This window comes from Oryx dammah, unplaced genomic scaffold (assembly GCF_014754425.2).
Source record: "Oryx dammah isolate SB20612 unplaced genomic scaffold, SCBI_Odam_1.1 HiC_scaffold_13, whole genome shotgun sequence".
Classification (NCBI taxonomy): Eukaryota; Metazoa; Chordata; class Mammalia; order Artiodactyla; family Bovidae; genus Oryx; species Oryx dammah.
Genome location: NW_024070197.1, coordinates 29,593,656 through 29,620,592, shown reverse-complemented (window position 1 = coordinate 29,620,592; position 26,937 = coordinate 29,593,656). Strand labels below are relative to the sequence as shown.

Below are 26,937 nucleotides of genomic sequence, written 5' to 3'. Positions count from 1 at the left end.
CCCACTTGTGTGATTCCTGCCTAACCAGGGGCCCAGAGGGGTCTGTGTGCATACTCTCAGACAGCGCAGGCCTCTTTCAGAAGCAAGCTGTGCTTCCAGGATGACCACTTCTGTCTAGCAGATGGGCAGTGATCTTGGCAAGTGATGGAATATTGAGGGCATCCTGCTACAAGTTTTAATGCCCCAAAAGTGTATGAGTAGAGATGTGAGTCTATACAGCTGCCAGCCCCCATGATCCACATAAAGAGTGGATTCCCTGTGGTAGAGCAGGTGGACCACAGAGCTTAAAGAAAAAGGGGCCAATGGGGAGCTCTGGCCTCAAGATCTCAGCTCAAGATTTCCCTGGTGGTAAAGTGGATAAGAATCTGCCTGCCAATTCAGGGGACATGAGTTCGATCCCTGGTCCAGGAAGATTCCACATGCCGCATGGCAACTAAGCCCGGCACCACAGCTACGCACCAAAGCCCACGCACCTAGAGCCTGTGCTGCACAGAAAAGAAGCCATTGCAGTGAGAAGCCGGTGAACCTCAGCGAAGAGTAGTCCCCACTCAGCACCACTAGAGAATGCATTCACGCAGCAGCAGAGACCCAGCAGAACCCAGATGTAAACAGATTAATAATAACTTTTTTAAAAATTGGCTCACAGAGGACTGGAATGAATGCATCAAGCTTTGCTAAATGCAGGGGAACAGAGAGAAACTGGACCATAGAGAAGTTCTCTAGTCTGCCCTAGAGAAATTCACTTGGAAGGGGAGACCGATGTGCCACTACCAGACTGTAGGGAGAGACACCTAGAGAGCATAGCTCCCTGTTAGCATCTGGGAAGCAGGATGGGAAGGGAATGCATTAGGAAGTTTCTGTATTGATGAATTACCATCTTGCTGTTGTCCATTTCTGGGCAGGTTGCTCTGGCAGACCCATTTTAGGTGAAAGCTTTGGCCACAAATTACAGGGTTTTTTGGTTACTGAAGTATAGTTGATTTATAATATGTTACTTACTGCTGTCCAGCAGTGTGATTCAGTTATATATATTCCTTTTTTTTTAAATACTCCTTTCCATTTTGGTTTATCATAGACTATAGTTCTCTGTGCCATACAGTAGGACCTTTTTTTTTTTTTAATCCATTCTATATATAAAAGCTTAACATCTGCTGATCTCAGCCTCCCTCTCTGTCCCTCCCTCTTGGCAACCACCAGTCTGTTCTCCATGTCTGTGATTCATAGATAAGCTCATTTGTGTCATATTTGAGATTCTACATATAAGTGATATCATATGGTATTTGTCTTTTTCTGATTTACTTCCTTTAACATAATTTCTGGTTGCATCCATGTTGCTGCAAGTAGCGCTTTTCATTCTGTTTTGTGGCTGAGTAGTAGTCCATTGTGTCTATGTACCACATCTTCTGTATCTGTTGATGGACATCTAGGTGGCTTCCATGTCTTGGCTATTGTGAATAGTGCAGGTATGAACATAGGGTGTGTGTATGTGTTTGAATTATAGTTTTGCCCAGATATGTGCACAGGAGTGGGATTGCTGGATCAAATCTTTTTTTATGATGGCCATTCTGACTGTTAAGAAGTGATACCTCACTGTAGTTTTGATTTGCATTTCTCTAATAAATTAGTGATGTTGAATATCATCATGTGCATATTGGCCATCTGTGCTTCTTTGGAGGAATGACTTAAGTCTTCTGCCCATTTTTGGGTTGGATTGTTTAATTTTTCATTGTTGAGTTGTATGAACTCTTCATATATTTTGGAGATTAAGCCCTTGTCAGTTGCATTATTTGCAAATATTTTTTCCATTCCATATGTTGTCTCTTAGATTTTTTATGGTTTTCTTTCCTCTGCAAAAGCTTGTAAGTTTGATAAGGTCCCATTTGTTTAATTTTGTTTTTATTTCTATTTCTTTGGGACACTTGACTTAAAACATTGGGACGATTTATGACAGAATGTTTTGTCTATGTTTTCTAGGAGTTTTATGGTGTCTTGTTCTGTTTAAGTCTTTAAGTCATTTTGTGGGTTTTTTTGCGTATGGTGAGAGGGTGTGTTCTGATTTCATTGATTTACATGCAGCTGTTCAACTTCCCCAGCACCACTTGCTATAAAGACTTTTTCTCATTGCATATTCTTGCCTCCTTTGTCAAAGATTAATTGACTGTAGGTGTGGGCTTATTTCTGAGCTGTCTCCTCTGTTCCATTGATCCATGTGTCTGCTTTTGTGCCAGTTCTGATTATTGTAGCTTATAGTCTGTCTCAAGTCTAGGAGAGTTATGCCTCCTGCTTTGTTTTTCTTTAGGACTGCTTTGGCAATTCTGGGTCTTTTATGGTTCCATATGAATTTTAGGATTCTGTGTCCTAGTTCTGTGAAAAATGTCATCGGTAATTTGATAGGGATCGCATTAAAACTGTAGATTGCTTTGGGTGGTTTGGACATTTTGACACCATTACTTTTTCCAATCCAAGAGCAGGGGATATGTATTTCTTTGAATTATCTTCAGTTTTCTTTATTAATGTTTTATAGTTCTCATCATATTTAAGTCTTCACTTCCTTGGTGAAGTTTATTCATAAGTGTGTTGTTTTGGGGGGTTATGATTCTAAGAGGTATTGATTTTTGTTCATACCCTTTCTGATGTTTCATTGTTGGTGTAAAGAAATAACAGCCAATTTCTCTATGTAATCTTGTATCCTGCTACCTTGCTGAATTCATTTATCAGTTCTAGTAGCTTTTGTGTGGAGTCTTTAAGGTTTTCTATATATAGTATTATTTCATCTGCATATAATGATAATTTTACCTCTTCCTTCCAATTTGGATACCTTTTATTTTTCTTGTCTGGTTACTGTGGCTGGGACTTCCAATGCTGTGTTGAATAGAAGAGGTGAGAGTGGGCATTGTTGTCTTACTCCATGTTTTCATGGGAAGGCTTTTAGCTTTTCACCATTGAGTATTATATTGGCTGTGGGTTTGTCATAAATAGCTTTTATTATCTCAAGGTAATTATATATAGGGTGCTTTTCTTTTTTTGGCCACACCTCATGGCATGAGGCACTTCCCTGACCAGGGATCAAAGCTGTTGTTCCCCTGCATTGGAAGCGTGGAATCTTAACCACTGGACCACTAAGGAAGTCCAGGGGGTTTTAAGCAGAATTTGAACTTAGTGGTTTTCAGTGAAAAGTAACAGAAGACTAGACGTGTGAAGCCTGTGGCTGGGTGGTAGTGCTCATGCACTGGGATCTCCCAGGAAAATTGGCACCATCTAGGACTGTGAACCAGGCAGTCAGCAACTTGGATTGACTGTTAGTGGCCTGAGGCTGTCAGGGCATTTGGTCTGTATCCCATGCATGGGCTAACCCCTGCTGCCACCAGGGAGCAGAGTGCCTGCGGCCAGATTTGTTTCAGTGGGCAGGCAGCTTTTTAAAAATTTTTTAATAATTGGTTTACAGTGTTGTCTTTCTGCTGTACAGTGAAGTGAATCAGCTATATGTATACATGTCTCCTCCCTCTGGGACCTCCCCCCCACCTCACCTCCATCCCCACCCATCTAGGTCATCACAGAGCACCGAGCTGAGCTTCTTGTGTTTTATAGAAGCTTCCCACTAGCTAGCTATTTTTATAAAATTTTTTTAATTATAGAGAATTTCCTGGTGGTCCAGTAGTTGGGACTCCATGTTTCCACTATAAAGAGCCCAAGTTAGATCCCTGGTTGGAATACTAAGATATTGCAAGCCATGTGGCATGTCCCCCCAACCCAAATAAAATTTTTTAATAGAAAATATTTTAATAGAACAGCAAGCAGTTTACCTGCTTTTTCAACATAGCTTTTCTGTTTTTGTGTATGTTCAAATTGTTTACAAGCAGATTGGTTTTGCTTGGGGAGGGGGCAAGAAAAATGACATTCTGATGCAGATAAGGCTGGAAGGGGATTCCCTACCTACCTCCCTACCCCTCCTCACCATTGGCATATCCCCATGATACATCCTGTGTGACTCCATGAAATGTAAAACCTTCTCCCAGTGCTCCACACCAGAGAGCTTTTGACAGGAACCTGTGGCGCTTCTGGGAGCTGCAGCCTGGCCTGTCATCCTGTACTGCTGGAACAGGCGGGGCTTATTCCTCATTATGAGTTTTTAGCATTTCTTGAGTGCCTACAGGGTGTCATGCTGTCTAGAACACACAGACGGTCTTGAACAAATTGAAGGCTTCTCTCCTTGAGTCACTCGCTTGTGGGAGCTGAGCCCCATGTGTTCACTAGGCCTCTGATGGCAGTCAGGTTTGTTTTGTCACTGCCACCCTGACAGCAAGCAGTTACGGAGATGTGTGGCTAGCCTAGCACCCCTGTCCTAATCTCCAGCTGATCCTGGTTTCCTCTTCCACAGCCCTCTGCTTGTTCCCATAGCACTCACTAGACTAGGGCTGATGCTACCAGTGTGGCTGTTGGTCTTGAGAATCCCGCCACCTAGGAGCCGCTCGAAGCCTTTGGCATTTATTCCCTCTTGTATTTCTCATTCGAAAAATCCCAGGGAGGGAGGTTTTCTGTCCTTCTATTCTGGAGTCTTAAGTTTGTCCCAGTAAGACTTGGCAACTGTGAGTGTTCACTGAGTTCCAGATACTATTGTGAGCACTTCTCTTAATAAACATTTAATCTTTACACTCCGAGGTAAGTCTAAAGTTCCAGCTTAGAAAACAGGAACTGGAAGCCTAAACAGAAAGATGAGGTGATTTACTCAGTGTCAGACAGCTGTTAAGCAGAGTCAGGACTTGAATTCAGGCAACGTACCTTCAGAACTTTCCTTCCTGACCACTTGGCCATACTGTGTGTGAGCTCATGCCTTAGAAGCAGTTGATAGCTTCTGTGGTCTTCCAAGAGTCTTAACTTGAACTCCCTCCTTTCAGATTGGGAGGCAGCAGAGCAGGACTTCCTCTTGCCTTTGTTGGCAGGAACTTAGCTCCCTCTCCAACTGAGTCCATCCCTATGGCCCCTGGGCTGCCACACCTGGGCCTGTTGCTTTAAGGGAGGTGGCTTCCTGCAGGTTTTTACGATTCGATCTCTACTTGCCACTTTGTCCTAGTCGGTGGTGGTCCTCAGCAAAGGGAGATGAGGTTTGGGCACGGGCAGATGCTGCCGATGGTCAGATGACTGAAAAATGCTCTCACTGTCTCCAGGCCTCAAAGTGAGGAGGGGGAGCAGGAGGTGGGGAGAAGCCAAGGGACTGCCCAGTGTCTCACTTCTCAGGTTATTTCACCCTGCCTGGCTCAGCTATGGGCAAGGCAGAAGGTTGTTTCTCTTCTCATAGAGTTTAATTAGATTGTAATGGAAGAAAAAGGTTAAATCCCCTCCTGTGAACTCTCCAGAATCTAGGTCCCTGGTCTTCTATAGGGCATCATGCATCCCATGACCTGATGGCCACCTACTCCTGCAGAGAGAGTAGCTTTCCTCTCTGCTAGTGGTTCCTCCTCCCCATGCTCTCTCCAGCTCAGGGAGAAGGCAGACATGGGAGGACCCCTACATCCATTGCCTTTGCTCTCGAGTCACTCCACCCCTCCCTGCAGTGGCACCTTCTGGCCCTTACCCAGCTTGAACCTGATGAAAGCTGAGGACCTCTGCCGCAGAGAAGGGCATCTGGGCCCATCTGGTGTTTCTCCCACCCTTTCAAGAGTTTGTGTCTCTCCGACGCGGTGAGGGACTCCAGGTTAGGAGCAACAGATAGGGTCCTCAAGGTTAGGAGGAATCCGATGCTCCGTTCTGAACAGATGCCCTATGTATCCTGCCTGAGGTCCACCTCCTGCCTGCGGTCCACCTCCCTCGCTGGGCTTTGGAGGGGACTGGCCAAGGTGGGCCGCAGATTCCCCGAGCGGGCAGCGCCCCCTGGTGCTCACAGAAGGGACTGTAGCAGGGTGGAAGTTAGGGGGCTAGGAACCGAAAGAGGCACGCGACGTGCGAGACCCTCCCGGGCACACCTCTCCCTTCCCTCCTCAGATCTACCCTTACAGAGTAGCGACGGCGCAGGCGGGCAGCTGGCATCTGCCCACCTCCTTCGTACCCGCCTGACATCTGGCCCGCGGAGGCCGAGCGGGGAGGAGCCGGGCCGGGGGCAGGAAGCGGTGCGTACCTTCCGCTGCAGGAGGAGCAGGTGGCTGCTCTGCTGCCGGGGCCCCAGGCTTCCTGTGCTCGCCCGCCGCCGCTACCGTTTCTCGCCTGAGCTCCTTGGGCCAGCTCCGGCCGCTGGGCCGGCCGCATGGCCCAGACCCCCGACGGCATATCCTGCGAGCTGCGAGGTAAGCGCCGGTCCTTCTCTCCTACTTGGCTGGGAGGAAGCCGTGCGGCCCCGGAACGAATGGCCCACCCAGAGTCCGGGGGCACCCGGCAAGTGGTTCCCTCTGGTCCTCAGGAGGGTTTGGTGGCCCAGATCCACTCCACTCCTTCCTCGCTGGCCCCGTAGATGAGCCCAGGCCCCCTAGCCCCATAGAGACCACAGACCGTGGGCACGAATTGACCTCCATGGCAGGACCCATCTCCCAGCAGGCTGCCCTTCCACAGGCGAAATCACCAAGTTCCTGTGGCCCAAGGAGGCAGAACTGCTACTGAAAACCTGGCTGCCAGAGCGGGAGGGTGCCGAGCAAGGTCATGTCCTGGTATGGCTGGGGCAGAGCCTGCCTGGGAGGGCCACTGGGGCCCAAGCAGAAGGAGCCTCTTGCCCTGCCCAAGGTGTGAGACACTCTCTCCCCTCAGGTGCTGCTCCGATGGAGAGCCTACCTGCTCCACACCTGCCTCCCTCTGAGGGTGAGTCCCAACGGCCCAGCCACTGCCCCCTTGCCCTCCAGCAGCTTTCCTGATGAGGGCTGCATCTGTAACGCTGTCCATCTTGTCCTTGTGGACTCTGCCCTCCCAACAGCACTAGGCTGCCGACATCAGGCAGGACTGGAGTCTAGGCAGGTCTGGCTCTGAGATCCAGGCTGCACAAAGGACTGGGCTCCCGAGAGGGTGGGGCTCGCGCTTTGGTCTGAGCTCACCCAGGCACTCCATAGGTGGACTGCACATTCAGCTACCTGGAGGTCCAAGCCATGGTGCTGCAGGAGACACCCCCTCAGGTGAGACCCCTAGTACCCCACCGGCTCCTGCAGTCTGGTCTTGTCCTCTGTTCCCCACCCCCAGCCCCACATGGAGCCCATCCCTTACCCGACCCCCACCCCCAGGTCACCTTTGAGCTGGAGTCCCTGCCTGAACTGGTCCTGGAGTTTACTGGTGTGGCTGCTCTGGAACAGCTGGCCCAGCACATCGCTGCTGCCATCAGGAAGGTCTTCCCTCGCTCAACCCTTGGGTGAGGCCCAGCAGCTGACAGGGCTGGCAGGGAAGAGGGGCAGCGAGGGGTGCCCTGGATGTCGCTGTGGGGGGCCTCACTCCCAGGGCCTAGAACTTCCTTGCCCCCTTCTCCTTCTTCATCCCCCTCCTCAGGAAACTCTTCCGGAGGCCCACACCCCTCTCCATGCTGGCTCGGCTGGAGAAAAGCAGCTCCTCAGAAGCCACCTCACCCAGCAGCCCCTGTGGTAAGGGCCAAGGCGGGGGCCACTCAGGGCTTCCAGCTGACCTCCTGCATGACCCCTGGATTTGAAGGGCTCAACAAACTGAACAGAGGCACTCAGCCACTACCCAGCCTGGGGCTGATCATTCTCCATCTCTGACCTTTTGTCTCTCTCTTGCCCCAATTCCTGCACCATCACACCTTTGGCGCCAACCCAGGGGGCTTCTCGGAGACATACGAGGCCCTGTGTGACTACAATGGCTTCCCTTTCCGAGAGGAGATTCAGTGGGTGAGAGTAGGGCCCTCTCTGGGGGCTCTGGAGACATCTAATTCCCCTGGTGCTTTGAGAAGTGCCCCCTACCTCTTGTGGTCCCAAGCAAGTTGGAGGTACTTTCTTCCCACCCAGGATGTGGACACTATCTACCATCGTCAGGGCTGCCGCCATTTCAGCCTAGGAGACTTCAGCCATCTGGGAAGTCGGTGAGTGTCCCTCCAGGGCTGTGAGGAGAGGAAGACTGCATGAGCCACATTCCTGGCCTTAGCTTCTCCATGGAGAGAGCGGATACTGGACTTAGGATCTGGCTGGGGGATCCTGAGCTCTGCTCCTGCCCCTTCTTCCGCCCAGGGACCTGGCCTTGAGTGTGGCTGCCCTATCCTACAATCTCTGGTTCCGGTGCCTCTCCTGCGTGGACATGAAGCTGGTGAGAAGCACAGAGGAGGATGGGGAGGGTGGGTCAGTGGGCCGCCTGCTGAGCTCTTTCTCCCACTCTGGTTCTCAGAGCCTTGAGGTCTCAGAACAGATTCTGCACATGATGAATCAGTCATCCCACCTGGAGGAGCTGGTGCTGGAGACCTGTGGCCTGAGAGGGTAGGGGGGACAGGGCTTGGGTTGGAGAGACTAGTGGCCTGGGGAAGAGCGGGGAATCCAGGCTCAAAGCTTCACACCTGGGGTGTGGTCTGGTCCCCAGAGACTTTGTCCGGCGACTGGCCCAGGCGTTGGCGGGACACACCAGCTCTGGACTGCGGGAGCTCAGCCTGGCTGGGAACCTGCTGGATGACCGAGGTACACCTGAGCCTGGGGAAGCCCTGGGGGCTGGTGCTGGAGGTGGTGAGACCCACACGGCTCCTACTCCCATCCCGCAGGTGTGGCTGCCCTTAGCAGACACCTAGAGAAGCATCCTGGAGCCCTGAGGAGACTCAGCCTAGCACAGACTGGGTTGACGCCGCGAGGTAGGCAGGCCTGAGGATGGTGTGGGGTGGTGGAGCTTGGAGGTGGGGTCTCCTGATGGTGAGCCCCCCTCCTCCATCACCAGGAATGAGGGCTCTAGGCCGGGCACTGGCTTCCAATTCAGCCTTTGACTCTGCCCTGACCCACTTGGACCTTTCCGGGAACCCCGGGGCACTGGGGGCTTCGGAGGACCGTGGGGTGAGTGGCTGTCTTTAGGAAGGTGATTGGGGACGCCGCTGCAGGCAGTGGGGTGTCGGGAAGCTCTTGCTGGAATGATCCCTGACTCCTTCCCATCTCCATCCTCCCGCCAGGGCCTCTATAGTTTCCTGAGCCGTCCTAACGTTCTGACATTCCTGAATCTCGCAGGCACCGACACCGCCCTGGACACTGTGAGTGGGGGGTGATCTGTAGGGCTGGGCGGGCCTGTATCCCAAGGGGCGACTGGAGGCGGGGCGCTCAGTCCTCCGGCCCACACCCTCCTCTCGCAGCTCTTCGCGGCGCTGTCCCGCGGCGGCTGCTCCAGCCTGGCCCACCTAGACGCCTCGAGGAACGTCTTCTCCCGCACGTAAGGGGGCGGGGCGGGAGGGGGGGGACTCTGCCGGACCCCGCCTCCCCGCGCCAGGACGCCCACTCCGCCCACTCCCCACCCCAGGAAGTCCAGGGCTGCGCCCGATGCCCTGCAACTCTTCCTCAGCCGCGCCGGGACGCTTCGGCACCTGGGCCTGGCGGGCTGCAAACTGCCACCCGACGCACTCAGGTCAGTGTCCCTTGCCTGTCGGCCAACACCCAGGCTTCGTCTCGGCACCTCACCCCGCTCTTATCGCACCCTTGACCTCCCGGGCATCCTTCCTTCTTTCTGTTCGCGCTCTTCTCTGAGGACCCTTCTCCCAGCTTCTGCTACCCGCTGTGACACCCTCTCCCAGGGCGCTTCTGGAAGGCCTGGCGCTCAACACGCACCTGAATGACCTACACCTGGACCTCAGCGCGTGTGAGGTGAGCAGCGCATCCGGAGCCGCGGGACTTGCCCTTGGGGCTGGGGGCTGCGAGCGGGTGCACTGGACTGTTGGGCTCCTGATCCTCCCCACCTGTGGCCTGTTGGCCTGAGCAGGCTCCACTTCCCACCTTCAGCTGCGCTCGGCGGGTGCTCAGGTGATACAAGACTTGGTGTGTGATGCTGGCGCAGTGAGCTCCCTGGATCTGGCAGATAATGGTGAGGCCGCCCAGAAACCCATCCTCCCACCACCCACCAAATTCCCACCCCCTGCAGCCTCGCCTTGTGTGTGACCCGAGCCACCCCCCAGGCTTTGGCTCAGACATGGTGACTCTGGTGCTGGCCATCGGGAGGAGCCGGTCCCTGCGACACGTGGCGCTTGGAAGGAACTTCAACGTCCGGTGCAGGTGAGCCCCCATCTGCCTCCTGGGCCTCCCAATTGCACCCCCCAACCCGGGTCTTCTCCCAACTGCTGCCTCCTCCCACAGGGAGACCCTGGACGACGTCCTGCACCGGATTGTTCAGCTCATGCAGGATGACGACTGTGTGAGTTCACAGGAACACACGGGATCCTCAGGCAATGGACCCTGAGACCCGTCCTCCTTGCTAGCCCCTGACTCCAACTGCAAATGGCTTTTTCTTAACCCTAGCCCCTGCAGTCTCTGTCTGTGGCTGAGTCACGGCTGAAGCTGGGCGCCGGCGTCCTGCTCCGGGCCCTGGGCACCAATCCTAACCTGACAGCCCTGGATATCAGCGGCAACGCCATGGGGGACACGGGTGCCAAGATGCTGGCCAAGGCGCTTCGGGTTAACACGAGGCTCAGGTGGGTGGAGTCACAGGGATGGGACTAACAGGGAAAGAGGGCATGTATGGAGGGGCTTATTGGGGTAGGGCTGAATGAAGCAGGGCAGGTAGAGCTCAGGGGTGCTAATGGAAAGGCCAGAGGGGTTGGGAGCTCCTTGCAGAGCTCCGTCCCTGACTAAAGCCCCGCCTGGCCCAGGTCTGTGGTCTGGGACCGAAACCACACATCTGCTCTGGGCCTGCTGGACGTGGCACAGGCCCTGGAACAGAACCGCAGCCTGAAGGCCATGCCTCTGCCACTGAATGACGTGGCCCAGGCTCAGCGCAGCCGTCCTGAACTGACAGCACGGGCCGTGCATCAGGTGGGGGTCCCCCCTCTTCCCCTGCCTTGCCCTGCGCTTTGTTCTGCCCTGCCACTTCTCAGCCTCTCTTGTGCCCAGATCCAAGCCTGTCTCCTGAGGAACAATCGCACAGACCACACCTCTGCTGACTGCACCTCCCGCCCAAAGCCCCTGGGTCTGGGGTCAGACCCCTCTGAACAGGTCAGAGTTCCCCTACTCAGCCTTGAGCACCAACAGACTGTAAAGAATGGGGAGGGTTGTGGCTGCCAAGAGACTCCATGAGTCTGAGGGCAGCCAGTGTGCCTGAATCCTGCTGTCCCAGACAAGTCCTTCTCCTTGATCTGCAGTGGAACTGATAGCTCTTGAAATAGCTCCCCCGGATAACGCTGCTAGCTGCCTTTTGAAAGCTTTTTTTTTTTTTTCAATTAAAAAAAACTGGGCGTGGGGAGGCTACTGCACACAGCTGATTTGCGATATATTATTTCTCTAACTAAGGAATGAACCTAGGCCCCTGCAGTGAAAGCATGGAGTCTTAACCATTGGACCACAGGAAATTCCCTTAAATCATTTAAAGAGGCTCCCTAGTTAAAGACAGGAGGTATTTTAAATCCTCAGCAGTTCTCCCCATCCCCAACTGTAGCCCCACCTGTGAATTCCCATTCACAGGGCCTTCCCTCTCTGTTGTGGCCCAACCCAATGACACTTCTTCTGACTTCATCTCTCTCCACTACTTGGTGAAATGTTCCCCATCCACCTGTTCCCAAATCCCACTTCTCTGCCAAGCTCCAGAGCCCAGGCATCTTGACAACTTCAGAGCTTCACATTCTACAGGTGATCTCGTCGTTTCCTAAAAAACTCTTCTACCCTGGAGCCCAGTCTCACTGGCGCCCACACCCACCAAGTGCTGTGGACAGAGCTTCAGTCCAGGTCTCTCTTGGCCGCACTGCAGCCCCCACAGGCCTCCTTGGTTCTTCATCTTGACCCATTCTCAAACACCGCTCCTTACTCCCACCCAACTATCCTTTGCTTCCCCCTTGTCTCTCCTCCACAGCTCTTCACTCGCATTTCTCTCCATCCCTCAATCTGTCCTCTAGGTCGATGATGAACAGATTGAGCTCACTGACATGACTAGCCCCTCTTTTCCTTCCTATTCTGGACGTTTAGGAAGTATATATAAAGTCCCTGCAATGAACCAAAGGAGACACTTCTCTCCCTTCTTGAACAGATAAGGTTCCCAAGTGACTGTCCTGATGTTGTCAGCTTCAGGACCTCACCCACCCTGCGGAGACCTTGGGAAGGGGGCAGTCAGGATCTGGGGGACAGGGAGGGGACCAGGCTACAATTGAGTCCTCTTGCCCACCAGGAAGTGAATGAACTGTGTCAGTCGGTACAGGAGCACGTGGAGTTGCTGGGCTGTGGGGCTGGACCCCAGGGTGAAGCTGCTGTGCACCAGGCTGAGGATGCCATCCAAAATGCCAACTTCTCTCTCAGTGTGAGCACTCCCTCCCATTACGAGGACGCCTCCCTCTTAGTTAGGGGTCAGCTTGCAACTCCTTTTCTTCCTTGGCCTCCAGATTCTCCCCATTCTTTATGAGGCTGGAAGTTCCCCAAGCCACCAATGGCAGCTGCGGCAGAAGCTGGAGGGCCTGCTGGGACAGGTGGGAGAGGTGTGCCGCCGGGACATTCAGGTGAGATAGTGCCCTGGCCCCAGCTGCCCCCACCATATGCAGCCTTGACCCCCATCCAGAGGTGTGACTGTGGTATCCCGAGTCTGTGGTAACCCCCAGTGTTCTTTGGGGGTTTGGAGCCCCAAGCCAGTGAGGCTGGGCCCGGGCCACATGCTCACTGTGCTCTGACCTTTGACCAGGACTTCACTCAGGCCACACTGGACACAACAAGGAGTCTCTGCCCACAGACATTGCAGGGTCCCAGGTGGAGGGAACAGCTAGAGGGGGTCCTCGGGGGCTCAAGGGGTCTCCCAGAGCTGCTCCCAGAGCACCTGCTGCAAGATGCCTTCACTCGGCTCAGGTAGGCTGGATTGGGCTGGGCAGGACCAGGCTAGACTGGATAAAGACAGCACACTAACCCCTGTTCTCTGTTGCCATCAGGGACATGCGCCTGTCAGTCACAGGGACCTTGGCAGAGAGCATTGTGGCTCAGGCTGTGGCAGGTCTGAGTGCAGCCCGGGATCGGCTGGTGAGGAGGAACTGTGGGCTTACACACACACAGACACACACCCCTGCCCACTGCCTTGCCGAGGTTCTGTAATGTCTTTTGGGATCATGTAGCCCAGTATTTTGGGCTTCTCTTGGCACTGATAGAACTATGGCTGAGGCCCTGCCTCCCCATCTTTGGGGTGCCTGATATTGCAGGTGGAGAGTCTGGCTCAACAGGCAACAGAGGCAATGCCCCCTGTCATACTGACACTAGATGGAGATGAGTCCAGCCCCCTTGGGCCTGGGGAATTGGAAGGTCTTTTCTTCCCTGAGGAGAAAGAAAAGGAGGATGAAGAGGAGCAGAAGGTAGGTGGTCGCAGAACTCTGGGCCTAGAACCCTAGATCTTCCCATCTTGTTCTGGGGTATGGACCCCAGGCTGAGTTTGTGCCCTCCTCACCAGGATGAAAGTCCTCCGCAGAAATGGGCTGAATCCCTCCACTGTCTTCACCTGGACTCCTCCACTCACAGTAAGTCAGGGCCCCAGGGGAAGTTACTCAGGTTGGACTAAAGTTCCATTAGATAGACCTGTCCACCTTGACAAAATATATTCCTCTCTGCCCTGGGAACTCCCTGACCGTTGAGTGGGCCAGGCCAAGACCCCGGGCAACTATAAAGTTGGGGTCAGTTAGCACAGGGTGGGACCTGAGACCAGGGCCGGGACACAGTCTTCTCTCGATTTGTTCCCTACTCTACAGCCCCCTCCCTTCCCAACCCGCGGGATGCGCATGCCTGGCGGCGTCGCGGGGCCGCGCGCCGCTCGGGGCCGCGCGCAGCACCACGGACAGCGGCAGCGGGGGAGGGGCGGGCAGGGGGGCGGGCGGCGTAGCCCAGCCCCTCCCCACGCCCTGGGCGGGTCCCCCGCCACCCTAACGCCGCCGCTGCCGCCGCCGCCACCTCCCCGGGCTTGGCGCTCGGTGCTCTTCTGGTGCCCTCTGCTCAGGTGCTGCTGAGGAGCTAGAGCCGGAGCCCGAGCTGGCGGCTCCGGGGGAAGATGCAGAGCCGCAGGCAGGGCCATCCGCTCGTGGCTCTCCGAGCCCCGCCGCCCCAGGGCCCCCGGCCGGCCCGTTGCCTCGCATGGACCTGCCGCCCTCCGGGCAGCCCCTGCGCCATCCGACCCGGACCCGACCACGGCCGCGGCGCCAGCACCACCACCGCCCGCCGCCGGGGGGCCCCCAGGTGAGCGCCCTCCCCCCACTCCAGAGCTCGTGGAATTGGGGGTCTCAAGCGGCCCGTTCACTCTTATGGGTGATGGCGGGCAGGGAGGTGGGTGGTGGGGTCACGCAGCCGAGTTCTGGCGTCTTCCTGGCCACCCCCTTCCTCAGGCCATGCTCATGCGGGGTCACGAGTGTGTGGATTTCGTTGGGGGAGCGCCTGGGGTAGGACTCTGCCTCGGGTTGGCTGCTGCACGGGTAGATGTGTGAGAGGGGCTGTCTGTCTTACCCTCCCTCCCCCAGGGTTACTGAAAGATGCTGCCCCCTCCTCCCGTGGGGACAGTCTTGCGTCTACCGCACGTCCAGCGCGGGTGTATGTGTGGGCTGGGTACTGGCACGGGTCGTGGGCACAGAGCCGGAGGTGGGGAGGAGCCCGCTTGAGGCCCCCCAGAGGGTCTGACGCAGCAGCAGGCGCCGCTGAGCCGGCAGCAGGCCGAGTGGGGTGGGGGTGGAGGGTACTGCAGGGACTGTTTGGAGCAGAGGGTGGCAAGTGAGAACGTGCGACCCAGGGGACACCTGGGTTCTAGTCTGCTGGTGACCAGGTGGTTTGGGATACTAAGTGGGACGAGAATGGGTGTGAGCTGTGTATGTCCAGGGCCAAGTACAGGTGAGGGGCGTATGTGAAACCAGCATCTCTGCCCGGCCACTGGACGGGGGGAGCTCGTAACAGCAGCTCCAAAGGCTCACTGCAGCTCCCAGGTCCTGGAGTTGCCCAGAGCCTGCCGCTGGACAAGGAAGGTGGGAAGAAGTCACGATTGAACTCAGCCCTTTAACCCTGTGGTGTCTCTCAGGTGCCCCCAGCCCTGCCGCAGGAAGGGAATGGGCTCAGTGCCCGCGTGGATGAGGGCGTGGAGGAATTCTTTTCCAAAAGGCTGATCCACCAGGATCGCCTGTGAGTAAGGGGCAGTTGCAAGGGTGGGGGAGAGGGTGGGCTGCTCCATGGGCTTTCCCACTCACTGCTGGCTGTTCCCACAGCTGGGCCCCCGAGGAGGACCCGGCAGCTGAAGGGGGTACCACCCCTGTCCCCCGTACACTTCGCAAGAAGCTGGGCACCCTCTTTGCCTTCAAGAAGCCTCGTTCAACACGTGGGTCACGACCTGATCTTGAGACCAGCCCTGGAGCAGCTCCCCGCTCTCGAAAAACCACACTCGGGGACTTGCTTCGGCCACCGGCCCGTCCTGGCCGTGGTGAGGAGCCTGCTGGGGCCGAGGGGGGCACCGGGAGCCCAGACCCAACCCGCAGGAGTCGGCCTCGATACACCCGCGAAAGCAAGGCCTACTCCCTGATACTGCTCCCTGCTGAGGAGGAGGAGACAGTGGGTGCCAGGCCCGACAAGGTGAGGCCTGGTGACCAGGAGCGAGGGCTCCCCTGGAACAGTGGGGGCAGCGGGCTCCCTCACCACTCGGTGTCTCTGTCCCCAGCGGCGGCCCTTGGAGCGGGGAGACACAGAGCTGGCCCCATCCTTTGAGCAACGAGTACAAGTGATGCTGCAGAGGATCGGCGTGAGCAGAGGCAGCGGGAGTGCCGACGGCAAGAGGAAGCAGGTGAGTTGGAAAGGGGTGCTGTGGGGAACGAGGCAGGTAGCACGTGGCTGGCTTTATGTGGGTGATATATGTGACCAGGAGACTCCTGACAGGTCTGCCAGATTCACCCTTTCTTCCCTCTTGGTTTCCGCTCTGAACCAGGCCATCAGTATCTCCTCCTTGCAGCGGGGACAGTCCCATTCTCTGCAGATCTAACAGAAATCTGGGAAACAGCAAATCTAGGGGACTTGACTCCTCATCCTGCCTCCCAACGGGGCCTCATCCCTGGTCACTGCCTTCACCTCACTGCTGTCAACCCCAGTTGCATCTCAGGACCTTCATATAGGCTCCGTTGTCTGGAACTCCTCTCTGCCCCACTTCCAGCCTCTCACCACCATCCAAGGGCTACACAAGGTCCCTCCCTCTTCCTCCATCTCTGTTTTCCTATGGGGCTTCCTTGACTCTTCCATGCACCCTGCTAATGCCACTCTCTGATCACAGTTCCTAGTAAGAATCACCACCCTATGGACTATCCCTATAATAACTTTGCAGGAAAATTTAAAAAAACACATGTGAAGTGAGACTCAGCTTGAATTTAGAAACACTAAGTTACAGAAAGTGAGTCACAGAGCTGAGAAGTCACTTTGTGTGTTTGTGCCTGCATGTGCTTCTGTGTGTTAACTGTCCGCCACCACAGACTGAGCTCCAAGACCAGGACTGGGTCTGCCATGTTCTTGCCCAACCCATGGTGGCTGTTAGTGGCAGTTACAACAATAATAAATAAAACAAGGCTAGCATGAGGGTGGGACAGGACTAAGCTTGACTTCCCTGTTTCCCACAGAGCAAAGATGGAGAAATCAAGAAGGCTGGCTCGGATGGTAAGTGGGACCCTGGGCTGGTGCAGTATATTTTGGGAGAGGAAGAGACAGTCCACAAGGGATTTTCTCTCCTGGGGGAAGGAGGAGGAGGAGCCATGTTTATTTTTCCCCTCACCAAGGTCTGGTGCCTAAGCCCCCGACCCTGCCTTTGCAGGTGACATTATGGACAGTTCCACAGAGGCTCCTCCCATCTCGATCAAGTCCCGGACCCACTCTGTGTCTGCTGGTGAGTGAGAGCCACGGTGCTGGGGAGCATGTGGGACAGACGAGCTGCAGGGGATCGGACCATTGCCTGACCCAGGTCTTGGCTGACATCCTCTCCCTACAGACCCTTCATGCAGACCTGGGCCAGGGGGCCAAGGGCCTGAGTCTGCCACCTGGAAGACACTGGGGCAACAGTTGAATGCAGAGCTCAGGGGCCGTGGTTGGGGCCAACAGGATGGTCCAGGTCCCCCTTCCCCATGTCCCAGCCCAAGCCCCCGAAGATCCAGCCCCTCCCCAGACAGCCTGGGCCTCCCAGAGGATCCCTGCTTAGGCTCCAGGAACGAAGGTAAGCAAATACCCCAGCTTCCACTTGATACTGGGCTAGGGACTGGAGGAGTCCCCTCTGGGAACTCAGACCCTGAAGGTGGGAGGCAAGGGCTGGAACAAGGGTGGCTGTCGGGCCCACACCCTGACCCCCCTGGCCTCCCCCAGATGGCTGGCTGAGGCCGCAGCCCCGCTTGGCAGGGCGACGAGCAGTGTCTGTGCATGAGGACCAGCTCCAGGCCCCTGCTGGTGAGGGGGGACACCTCCCTGTGGGCTGGAATACAGAAGGAGATGGGGGAAGAGTGGGCTCCCTTCGTGGCTCTGGTCCTTGAAGGGCCACCAGTGTCCTGAGGGGTTGAAAAATTGGAGCCAGAAGGCTAGGAGCCACCACTGCCAGGGATGGGAGGGTGAGGGGAAGGCGGAGGCTCCAAAGGCAAGTAAGTGTTGGGAGGGGGGGGACAGTGAGGACAGGCGGCCAGCCCTTAGCATCCTTCCCCAGGTCTGTCTGTATCCCACAGAACGGCCCCTGCGGCTACAGCGCTCCCCTGTCCTCAAGCGCAGGCCAAAGCTTGAGGCACCTCCATCTCCAAGCATAGGTAAGGGGGGCCAGGGTCAGCTGGGAGGGCGGCAGGACTGCTTGCTTCAGTCCTAACGCTTCCTCTCTCCCTCTCTTTCTGTGCAGGATCTGGCCTTGAAGCCGAGCCTCTACCCTCCCAGTCCACAGAGCCCTCCAGCCCACCCTCCCCAACCACAAACCAAAGAGGCGGCGGCCCCAACCCCTGACCTCTTCCTTTCTGCCGCATGAGATTATTTTATTAAAAAACTCGAAGGAAGCTAGTGTGGAGCTCTGTTTATCCGCCCCCGGGCCTGGACCTGTGCACACATCCTCCCATGAGTCCTCACATCTGGGTCAGTTCAGAGTCCGGCTGTGGCTCCATCAAAAAGTGCAAGGCCCAGGCCACGAGCTGGGGAGGGAGCCTGAGAAGAGAACCAAGGTTTTAGGTCGGGGGGACGGGGTCAGGCAACTAAGACAGCAGGGGAAGCCCCAGGCACTCACCTGGCAGCCTGGACCTGGGCACACAGGGAGGAGCAAGGTGGCTTGTACACATACTGGAAGGCAGAACCATCACGATGCCTCTCTGGGGGGTCCTGAAGGGAACATGATGTCTGGAAAGGGGCCAAAAAGGCCTCTAACCTCACCCAAGGCTGCCCCAGCCCCCAGCCCAGCTCTACCCAAGGTCCACCCCCTTCTACTCTCCAGCTGGGGGGGCTGTGCTCACCCAGACACAGCTGGACTCCAGCGTTCCCTTGGTGGTTCTTGTCCTTGGAGAATGTTGCCAGGTCTTGGGGGGTAACCCAAGCTCTTTGAACTCCAGGCTAGGTTTCTGGGCACTGCTTACATGGGCCTGGTGTATACTGGGGGCATGGCCAAGGCGTGACAGGCTTGGGGTGCAGCTCAGGAGTGGGGCGTTGGGTACACTGCTGGGGTGTGGGGACACTGGGGGCAGGGAGCCGTGGGCTGAGCAGATGGTTGACAGGGGCTGGGAGCTGCCCTTCTGTACTGGGTCTGGAGCAGCCAAGGACAGAGGAGGCAGAAGGCTGATGCTGGCACTGTTCTCCTTTGACAGCAGGTGGCTGGGTAAGGCAGGGGTTCCTGAGGAGGAGGGGGACTCACTATGGGCACAGTCCCCTCAGCTCAGATCAGCTGAAGGACCTGTGAGCAGAGGCTTGCAGGGACTGTGTTCACCCCCACCCAGCTGGGTACCCTTTCAGAGCCCAGGCACCTAATTGATTGACAGCAGCAAGAACACGGGGCCTAAGCATCACCTTACCTGAAGAACTGGGTGAGGAAGAAGAGGAGGAGATCAGACTCAGTGACAGGTCCTGCAGAGCCAGGTGTGATGGGGATCGCTCAGGGCCTGGGGGTGGGGGAGGCTTATCAGCACTGGGGGCACTGGGCAGGCTTACCTCCCTCTTGACCTCTCCAGTCTTCCTTACCCTGTGCCCTCTGACTTGGGCCCAGAGAGCTCAGGATTTGCTGGTCATTCTCAGGGATGTGCAGCCGTAGGCTGGAGACAGTGTACACAGCTTCTCCCTGTGGGATGAGAACGTACAGTCTGGGCCCTCGCCCAACTTCCCACGCTGACATTTCCCAAGAGAAGCCCCAGACTGACCGTGGCTCTGCAGCGAGAGGCAGCCCAGGGGGTGATGGGGGCTGCCATGTCAGGACCTGCCAGCATCAGACAGCTCTCAGCCAGGCACACTAGCGCCTTCTGATGCTCCTGGTCCACCTCTACCTCATTCAGAAGCTGGGACAGTGGAAGACCTAGGGCAGGGGACCAGAGGATGGGCTGAAGCTCAGAGGAGGAGGGGAGGCTTTACTAAGGAAGCAGTGGGGTTGCCAGTTACCTGCATTGGATGAGGTGGACTCTGAAAGGTGCTCCCTAGAGAAACAGAGGGGACAAGTCTGAGGAACATCCTGAAGCCTACCTGCACAGATCTGTCACCCCGACTGAACCACACCTGACCCAAGGAGCCAGCCCCACACTCACTCCAAGCAGTCATCGAGCTTTTTCCGCACATCTGGGTCCTCGTTGCTGGAAAAGAGGAGTGGTAGGCAGTCACTGTTCTTTATGAGTCACAGCTTGGTCATGGTGAAGGGGCGTAACTCTGTGAAGCTACACATGCTGTGAAGGGCCACCCAAGACAGACGGGTCACAGTGAAGACTTCTGACAAAACTTGATCCACTGGAGGAGAAAATGGCAACCCACTCCAGTATTCTTGCCTGGAGAACCCCATGGACAGTATGAAAAGGCCAAAAGGTATGACACTGGAAGATGAGTGCCCCCTTCCCCCACAAGGTTGGAAGGTGTCCAGTATGCTACTGGGAAAGACCAGAGAGCAATTACTAAAAGCTTCAGAAAGAATAAAGTGATTGAGTCAAAGTGGAAGTGATGTTCAGCTGTACCTGGTGATGAAAGTAAAGTCCAGTGCTGTAAAGAAAACTGCACAGGAACCTGGAACGTTATGTCCATGAATCAAGGTGAATTGGATGTGGCCAAGTAGGAGATGGCAAGAGTGACATCAAATCTTAGGTAGGAATCAGTGAACTAAAATGGATGGGAATGGGCGAATGTAACTCAGATGACCATTACATCTACTACTGTGGGCAAGAATCCCTTAGAAGAAATGCAGTAGCCCTCAGTCCACAAGAGAATCTGAAATGCAGTACTTGAGTGCAATCTCAAAAATGACAGAATGATCTTGGTTCATTTCCAAGGCAAACCATTCAACATCACAGTCACTGATGCCGAAGAAGCTGAAGTTGACTGGTTCTATGAAGATCTTCTGGAAGTAACACCAAAAAAAGATGCCCTTTGCATCACAGGCGATTGGAATGCAAAAGCAGGGAATCAAGAAATAACCAGAGTAACAGGCAAGTTTGGCCTTAGGGTACAAAATGAAGCAGAGCAAAGGTTAACAGAGTTTTGTCAAGCGAACACACTGATCATGGCAAACATCCTTTTCCAACGACCCAAGAGACAGCTCTACACATGACATCACCAGATGGTCAATACTGAAATCAGACTGTGTTTTTTGCAGCCAAAGATGGAGAAGCTCCATAGAGTTAGCGAGAACAAGACCTGGAGCTGACTATGGTTCAGATCATGAACTCCATATTGCAAAATTCAGGCTTAAATTGAAGAAAGTAGGGAAAACCACTAGGTCATTCAGGTATGACCTAAATCAAACCCCTTATGCTTATACAGGGGAGGTAAAAAGCTCAAGGGATTAGACTTAATAGAGTGCCCAAAGAACTATGGACAAAGGTTGGTAACACTGTATAGGAAGTGGTGACCAAAACTATCCCAAAGAAAAAAATGCAAGAAGGTAAAGTGGTTGTCTGAGGAGGCCTTACAGATAGCTGAGGAAAGAAGAGAAGCAAAAGGCAAGAGAGAAAGGGAAAGATATACCCAAATGAATGCAGAGTTCCAAAGAACAGCAAGGAGAGGTTAAAAAAAAGCCTTAAGTGAACAATGCAAAGAAACAGAGGAACACCGAATGGGAAAGACTAAAGGTCTCTTTAAGAAAACTGGAGATTTCAAGGAAACATTTCATCTAAGGATGGGCAGGATAAAGGACAGGAACAGTAAAAACCTAACAGAAACAAGAGATTAAGAGGGGACGGGCCAAGAACACACAGAGAAACCATATAAGAAAGGCCGTAATTCTCCAGTAACCATGGTGATGTGGCCACTCACCTAGAAGTGAACATCCTGGAGTGTGAAGTCAAGTGGGCCTTAAGAAGCATTACTATAAACAAAACTAGTGGAGATGATGGAATTCTAGCTGAACTATGTAAAATCCTAAATGATGATGCTGTTAAAAAGTGCTGCATTTAATATGTCAGCAAATTTGGAAAACTCAGCAGTGACCACACAACTGGAAAAGGCCAGTTTTCATTTCAGCCCCAAAGAAGGACAATGCCAAAAACGTTCAAATTACTGCACAACTGCACTGATTTCACATGCTAGCAAGGTAATGCTCAAAAATCCTTCAAGTTAGGCTTCAGCAATAGGTGAACCAAGAACTTCCAGATGTACAAGTTGAGTTTCAAAGAGTCAGAGGAACCAGATATCAAACTGCCAACACTGGATTATGGAGAAAGCAGGAGAGTTCCAGAAAAACATTTACTTCTGTTCGTTGACTATGCTAAAGCATTTGTGTGGATCACAACAAACTGGAAAATTCTTAAAAAGATGGGAATACCAGACCAACTTACCTATCTCCTAAGAAATCTGTATATAAGTCAAGAAGCAGGAGTTAGAACTGGACATGAACAACTGGTTGGTTCAAAATTGGGAAAAGAGTACAACTGATATGCAGAGTATATCATGTGAAATGCCAGGCTGGATGAATCACAGCTGGAATCAAGTTTGTTGGGAGAAAAATCAATAACCTCAGATATACAGATACCACTCTAATGGCAGAAAGTGAAAAGGAACTAAAGAGCTTGTGATGAGGGTGAAAGAGGAGGGTGAAAAAGCTGGCTTGAAACTCAACATTCAAAAATCTAAGATCATTAGCATCCAGTCCCATCTCTTCCTGGCAAATAGAAGGGGAAACGTGGAAGCAGTGACAGTGTTTATTTTCTTCAGCTCCAAAATCACCGCGGACAGTGACTGCAGCCATGAAATTAAAAGGCACTTGTTCCTTGGAAGGAAAGCTATGATCAATGTAGACAGTGCATTAAAAAGCAAAAACATTACTTGCTGACAAATGTCCATATATTCAAAGCTATGGTTTTTCCAGTAGTCATGTATGGACGTGAAAGCTGGACCATAAAGAAGGCTGAGTGCTGAAGAACTGATGCTTTGGAATTATGGTGCTGGAGAAGACTCTCTTGGAATGCAAAGAGATCAAACCAGTCAACCCTAAAGGAAATAAACCCTAAATATCTATTGGAAGGACTGTTGCTGAAGCTGAAGCTCCAATACTTTGGCCACCTGAGGCGAAGAACTGACTCACTGGAAAACACCCTGATGCTGGGTAAAACTAAAGGCAGGAGAAGGGGATAACAGAGGATGAGATGATTAAATAGCATCACTAACTCAATGAACATGAATTTGATCAAACTCCGAGAGATAGTGGAGGACAGAGGAACCTGATGTGCTGCTGTCCATGGGGTCACAAAGTCAGACACGACTTAGCAACTGAACAAAAACAACAAGCGCTCAATGTTACTAAAGCCCCAAGCCCTCAAACCCACAAGGCCTATGCCAACCCCAGCCTGGCCTGGGTGAAGAGTACAGTTGAAGAGTGGAGGCATCACTTACCAAGCAGTCACCTGTTCCCGGGGTTGTTCCGTGGGCAGCAGAGCGAAACGGTCCACCTGGAGGAAGAACTCCGCGGGCTGGAGGAGTGAGTTCAGGGACCGGGTCTCAGGAGTTTTCAAGAAATCAGGCCCAGTAATCCACCCAAGCCAGCTCCACCACTCACCGTGTCTCCCTCGGAGACCTGGACGCGGACCTTGCAGTCCCGCAGCAGCAGTATTCGGCCTTCTGTCCCTCTGAAGCCGAATTCCTTCTCCTCCCTGCGGCAAGCGCGGTCCTCACTGAAGCGCTCGCCAGAACGCAGCCCTGCCCGCCTGGGACCCGCCCACCTCGGGCTCAGGGCTAAAGGCTCGTGCTTTCTCACCCGAGTCCAAAGTTCCCAAGCTCCGCGGAGCCTCTCTCACCAGTCTGAGGCGTTCAGGGCCTCCGCCGTCACTAGGCATCGGATACTGTGGGTCCCGTCGGATACAAGCAGTACGGCCTCCGCTTCGAGCGGGTCAGGGGCACCGGACGGGCTCTGGGCCTTGGCCTCCTGCAGTACCTGAGGGCGGCGACCGGCGTCAAACCCACCGCCTTGGGGCCCCGCCCGGGTCTCCGGGCTCTGAGAAGGGTGTGTTTTGGGGGGAAAACTCACCTTGAGCAGCTGCCCCGCCCGCGGGCTTGAGAGTGCCTCTGACCCTAGGACCAGCTCTCGGATCCAGGGTCGCAGGACCAGGCCCCCAAAACTTGCCATTCTCGCCGCTGGGGCCCGCGGGGAGCCTCTAGCCCGCGTTTTTCCCGTGTGACGCGGCCCCGCCTCGCCGCGAGAGAGGAAACGCCGGTCGTCTGGGCGGGACCAGAGGTCGAGGCCCCGCCCAGGAGCGTGCCCGCGCGTGCGCACGAGCGCGTCTTGGTCGGGAACTTAGTTCAGTTGGATTCCGTCCTGTTTACGCTTACCCGAGCATCTCTCCAAGCAGCGGCGAGGCGTTCTTCAAGTCTCCTGTGACGCTGGGCAAGAAGGGTCCAAGAACTGGCTCCGATGGAGAGGGAGAGCTCTGGAACCCGAGGCTGCAGTCAAGCATGGTCACTTCAACGCCTGTGACCTCAAGGAGTTCAGCAAGTATTTGTTGTGACTCCACTTTCCTCATCTACAAAATGCGCAGTCTTGCTGCTGCTGCTGCTGCTGCTGCTAAGTCACTTCAGTCGTGTCCGACTCTGTGCGACCCCATAGACAGCAGCCCACGAGGCTCCCCCGTCCCTGGGATTCTCCAGGCAAGAACACCGGAGTGGGTTGCCATTTCCTTCTCCAGTGCATGAAAGTGAAAAGTGAAAGTGAAGTCGCTCAGTCGTGTCCGAGTCTTTGCGACCCCATGAATCGCAGCACGCCAGGCCTCCCTGTCCATCACCAACTCCCGGAGTTCACTCAGATTCATGTCCATTGAGTCAGTGATGCCATCCAGCCATCTTATCCCCTGTCGTCCCCTTCTCCTCCTGCCCCCAATCCCTCCCAGCATCAAAGTCTTTTCCAGTGAGTCAACTCTTCGCATGAGGTGGCCAAAGTACTGGAGTTTCAGCTTTAGCATCATTCCTTCCAAAGAAATCCCAGGGCTGATCTCCTTCAGAATGGACTGGTTGGATCTCCTTGCAGTCCAAGGGACTGGAAATAGAAGTACACAATATTCAATAATCACTTCTCTCATTCTCCCCTCGGATGGGCCAAGCCCCTCCCCTAGACTCCGGGAACGCTCGGACCGTAGCGTAATGACGTAAGAAGACGCAAAGACTCCTCCACCCCATCTCCGTTTCCTAGGAAACGTGGACTCCGCTTTCCTTTCTGCGTCGCTGCCCCCTTGACGTCACGGTTCGGAGGGGAGGGCGGGGCGGCGCAGGCGACTGGAGGGGCTGTGCACCTGCGCCTCGGCGGGCCGTCTGGGGCATCCTTCCCGTCCGGCCCGGCCCCGCCATGGCCAGGCCACAGAGGACTCCGGCACGCAGTCCCGACAGCATCGTCGAGGTGAAGAGCAAAGTAAGGGCCCCTCCAGCCCTGGCTCTGGCCTCGGCCCTAGCTAGGCGCTTCCAATTCCCTCATTCTCCCCTTCCTGGCTCCTTGGTCCCCACCACCTTTTCCTCTTCTCCATCCTCCCCGTCCCATTTTCAGGGTTTTCTTCTCACTTTCCCCCATCCATCCTCCTTCCTCTACTGCCGGCCTCTGGAGTCCCTCTGTGGCCTAGGTACGTGGAGGGCGGGGAGTAGACCTTGGACAGCGTCCCTTGTCCTGGAGCTGAGGTCTGTGTGCAAGGCTACAGCTGTTGTGAACCCCTGTCTTTCCCACCTCTGCCACCTTCGGACCTATGGTGAGAAAAGGCACGGAGTCCATTCTTACCTCTCCTCTCCTCCCACCCCCTGCCTCCAGTTTGATGCTGAGTTCCGACGCTTTGCTCTGCCTCGCGCTTCAGTGAGCGGCTTCCAGGAGTTTTCTCGGTTGCTGCGTGCAGTACACCAGATCCCGGGCCTGGACGTGCTGCTTGGCTATACTGATGCTCACGGCGACCTACTACCCCTCACCAACGACGACAGCCTGCACCGGGCCCTGTCCAGCGGGCCCCCACCACTGCGCCTGCTAGTGCAGAAGCGGGGTGAGGAGGATGGGGTACAACGGGCAACCTCTGTGGGATAGGGTGACAGGGCAGGTCTACCAGGGTTAGTCTATGCCCAAGGTATCCAGGCTTCACCCTCTGCGGTTCCTGCCCTTGGCCTGACCTCCAGGTGTCAAGAAATAGCTACAGTGCCCCCTTCCTCAAGGAGGCCTGGGCCTGATGGAAAAGGGCCCAAATGGGAGAGCAGGGTTTCTGATCTCAGCGCCTCCCTCTCCTGCAGCAGAAGCTGATTCCAGTGGCCTGGCCTTTGGCTCCAACTCTCTGCAACGGCGCAAGAAAGGGCTCCTACTTAGGCCAGTGGCACCTCTGCGCACCCGGCCACCACTACTGATCAGCCTGCCACAAGATTTCCGCCAAGTTTCTTCAGTCATAGATGTGGACCTACTGCCTGAGACCCACCGACGGGTGCGGCTGCATAAGCATGGTTCCGACCGCCCCCTGGGTTTCTACATCCGAGATGGCATGAGTGTGCGAGTAGCTCCTCAGGGCCTGGAACGGGTTCCAGGCATCTTCATCTCTCGCCTGGTACGAGGGGGCCTGGCTGAGAGTACAGGGCTGCTGGCAGTCAGTGATGAGATCCTTGAGGTCAATGGCATTGAGGTAGCTGGGAAGACCTTGGACCAAGTGACGGACATGATGGTCGCCAACAGCCACAACCTCATTGTCACTGTCAAGCCAGCCAATCAGCGCAATAATGTGGTGCGTGGGGCATCTGGGCGTCTGGCAGGGCCTCCTTCTGCTGGGCCTGCTGAGCCTGACAGCGACGATGACAGCAGCGATCTAATCATTGAGAACCGCCAGCCTCCCTGTTCCAATGGGCTGTCTCAAGGGCCTCCATGCTGGGACCTGCGCACAAGCCGCCTACTTCCTGCTGCCCGCAGCTCTCTGCCCTCCCTGGATGATGGGGAGCAGGCCAGCTCTGGTTGGGGGAGTAGCATTCGAGGAGATGGTAGTGGCTTTAGCCTCTGACAGGGAAGGATGCAGCCCCTTGCCACTCCAGGCTCTGGAACACTCCAAGGACTTTCCCAGTGGCAGGTTTCAGCGTGCTTATGGGTCCTCTCAGTCTGGGGAACATTAAAGGTTTTCTACAAATGCAGTTATGGTCATTCTGTTTCCCAGCCCTAGCCTCCTCCCTGATCCAACAATATTGCCTTCTGGTCTGGACATGTGGCAGGAGCGAGTGTGATAAGGGCACCAGAGAAGCCTTCCTGTAGTCACGCTGCGGG

The 26,937-nt window shown here is 54.9% G+C and overlaps 3 protein-coding genes across 13 annotated transcripts; 2 read left to right on the top strand and 1 right to left on the bottom strand.

Annotated features, from left to right (window-relative positions):
* The first annotated feature begins 6,169 nt into the window (after positions 1-6,169).
* CARMIL2 (capping protein regulator and myosin 1 linker 2) lies at positions 6,170-18,073 on the top strand. 3 transcript variants are annotated; one of them, XM_040253243.1, is made up of 38 exons: positions 6,170-6,278; positions 6,541-6,635; positions 6,733-6,783; positions 7,029-7,091; positions 7,197-7,321; positions 7,456-7,547; positions 7,741-7,811; positions 7,929-8,002; positions 8,148-8,223; positions 8,302-8,390; positions 8,491-8,585; positions 8,666-8,752; positions 8,836-8,948; positions 9,062-9,139; positions 9,239-9,315; positions 9,403-9,507; positions 9,674-9,743; positions 9,879-9,960; positions 10,052-10,148; positions 10,230-10,287; positions 10,392-10,564; positions 10,742-11,084; positions 12,247-12,375; positions 12,458-12,571; positions 12,751-12,911; positions 12,992-13,079; positions 13,256-13,405; positions 13,501-13,567; positions 14,041-14,276; positions 15,103-15,203; positions 15,287-15,647; positions 15,733-15,855; positions 16,676-16,712; positions 16,867-16,938; positions 17,041-17,262; positions 17,409-17,489; positions 17,759-17,836; positions 17,923-18,073. In XM_040253243.1, the coding sequence occupies exons 1-38, from the start codon at positions 6,239-6,241 to the stop codon at positions 18,021-18,023; spliced, it is 4,275 nt and encodes a 1,424-aa protein (XP_040109177.1). In that variant the 5' UTR covers positions 6,170-6,238; the 3' UTR covers positions 18,024-18,073. The 3 variants fall into 3 exon arrangements, with proteins under 3 accessions (XP_040109177.1, XP_040109179.1, XP_040109178.1); XM_040253245.1 differs by lacking the exon at positions 17,409-17,489 and having other exon boundaries at positions 6,171-6,278; positions 10,742-10,904; positions 10,983-11,084; XM_040253244.1 differs by lacking the exon at positions 17,409-17,489 and having other exon boundaries at positions 6,171-6,278.
* On the bottom strand, positions 18,032-24,402 carry ACD (ACD shelterin complex subunit and telomerase recruitment factor). 6 transcript variants are annotated; one of them, XM_040253328.1, is made up of 12 exons: positions 23,710-24,402; positions 23,480-23,616; positions 23,242-23,335; positions 23,079-23,155; positions 19,793-19,837; positions 19,650-19,684; positions 19,415-19,566; positions 19,239-19,335; positions 19,073-19,159; positions 18,521-18,894; positions 18,298-18,389; positions 18,032-18,218 (listed from the first exon to the last, which is right to left on the bottom strand). In XM_040253328.1, the coding sequence occupies exons 1-12, from the start codon at positions 23,806-23,808 to the stop codon at positions 18,140-18,142; spliced, it is 1,368 nt and encodes a 455-aa protein (XP_040109262.1). In that variant the 5' UTR covers positions 23,809-24,402; the 3' UTR covers positions 18,032-18,139. The 6 variants fall into 6 exon arrangements, 5 of the variants coding, with proteins under 5 accessions (XP_040109262.1, XP_040109261.1, XP_040109264.1 ...); XR_005723319.1 differs by having other exon boundaries at positions 18,036-18,218; positions 19,073-19,124; positions 19,209-19,335; XM_040253327.1 differs by having other exon boundaries at positions 18,036-18,218; positions 18,298-18,407.
* Positions 24,403-24,682: 280 nt separating this feature from the next.
* On the top strand, positions 24,683-26,807 carry PARD6A (par-6 family cell polarity regulator alpha). Of its 4 annotated transcripts, none has more exons than XM_040253322.1 (3): positions 24,683-25,080; positions 25,468-25,690; positions 25,935-26,807. In XM_040253322.1, the coding sequence occupies exons 1-3, from the start codon at positions 25,018-25,020 to the stop codon at positions 26,678-26,680; spliced, it is 1,032 nt and encodes a 343-aa protein (XP_040109256.1). In that variant the 5' UTR covers positions 24,683-25,017; the 3' UTR covers positions 26,681-26,807. The 4 variants fall into 4 exon arrangements, with proteins under 4 accessions (XP_040109256.1, XP_040109255.1, XP_040109254.1 ...); XM_040253321.1 differs by having other exon boundaries at positions 24,838-25,080; positions 25,932-26,807; XM_040253320.1 differs by having other exon boundaries at positions 24,972-25,690.
* The last annotated feature ends 130 nt before the right edge of the window (positions 26,808-26,937 follow it).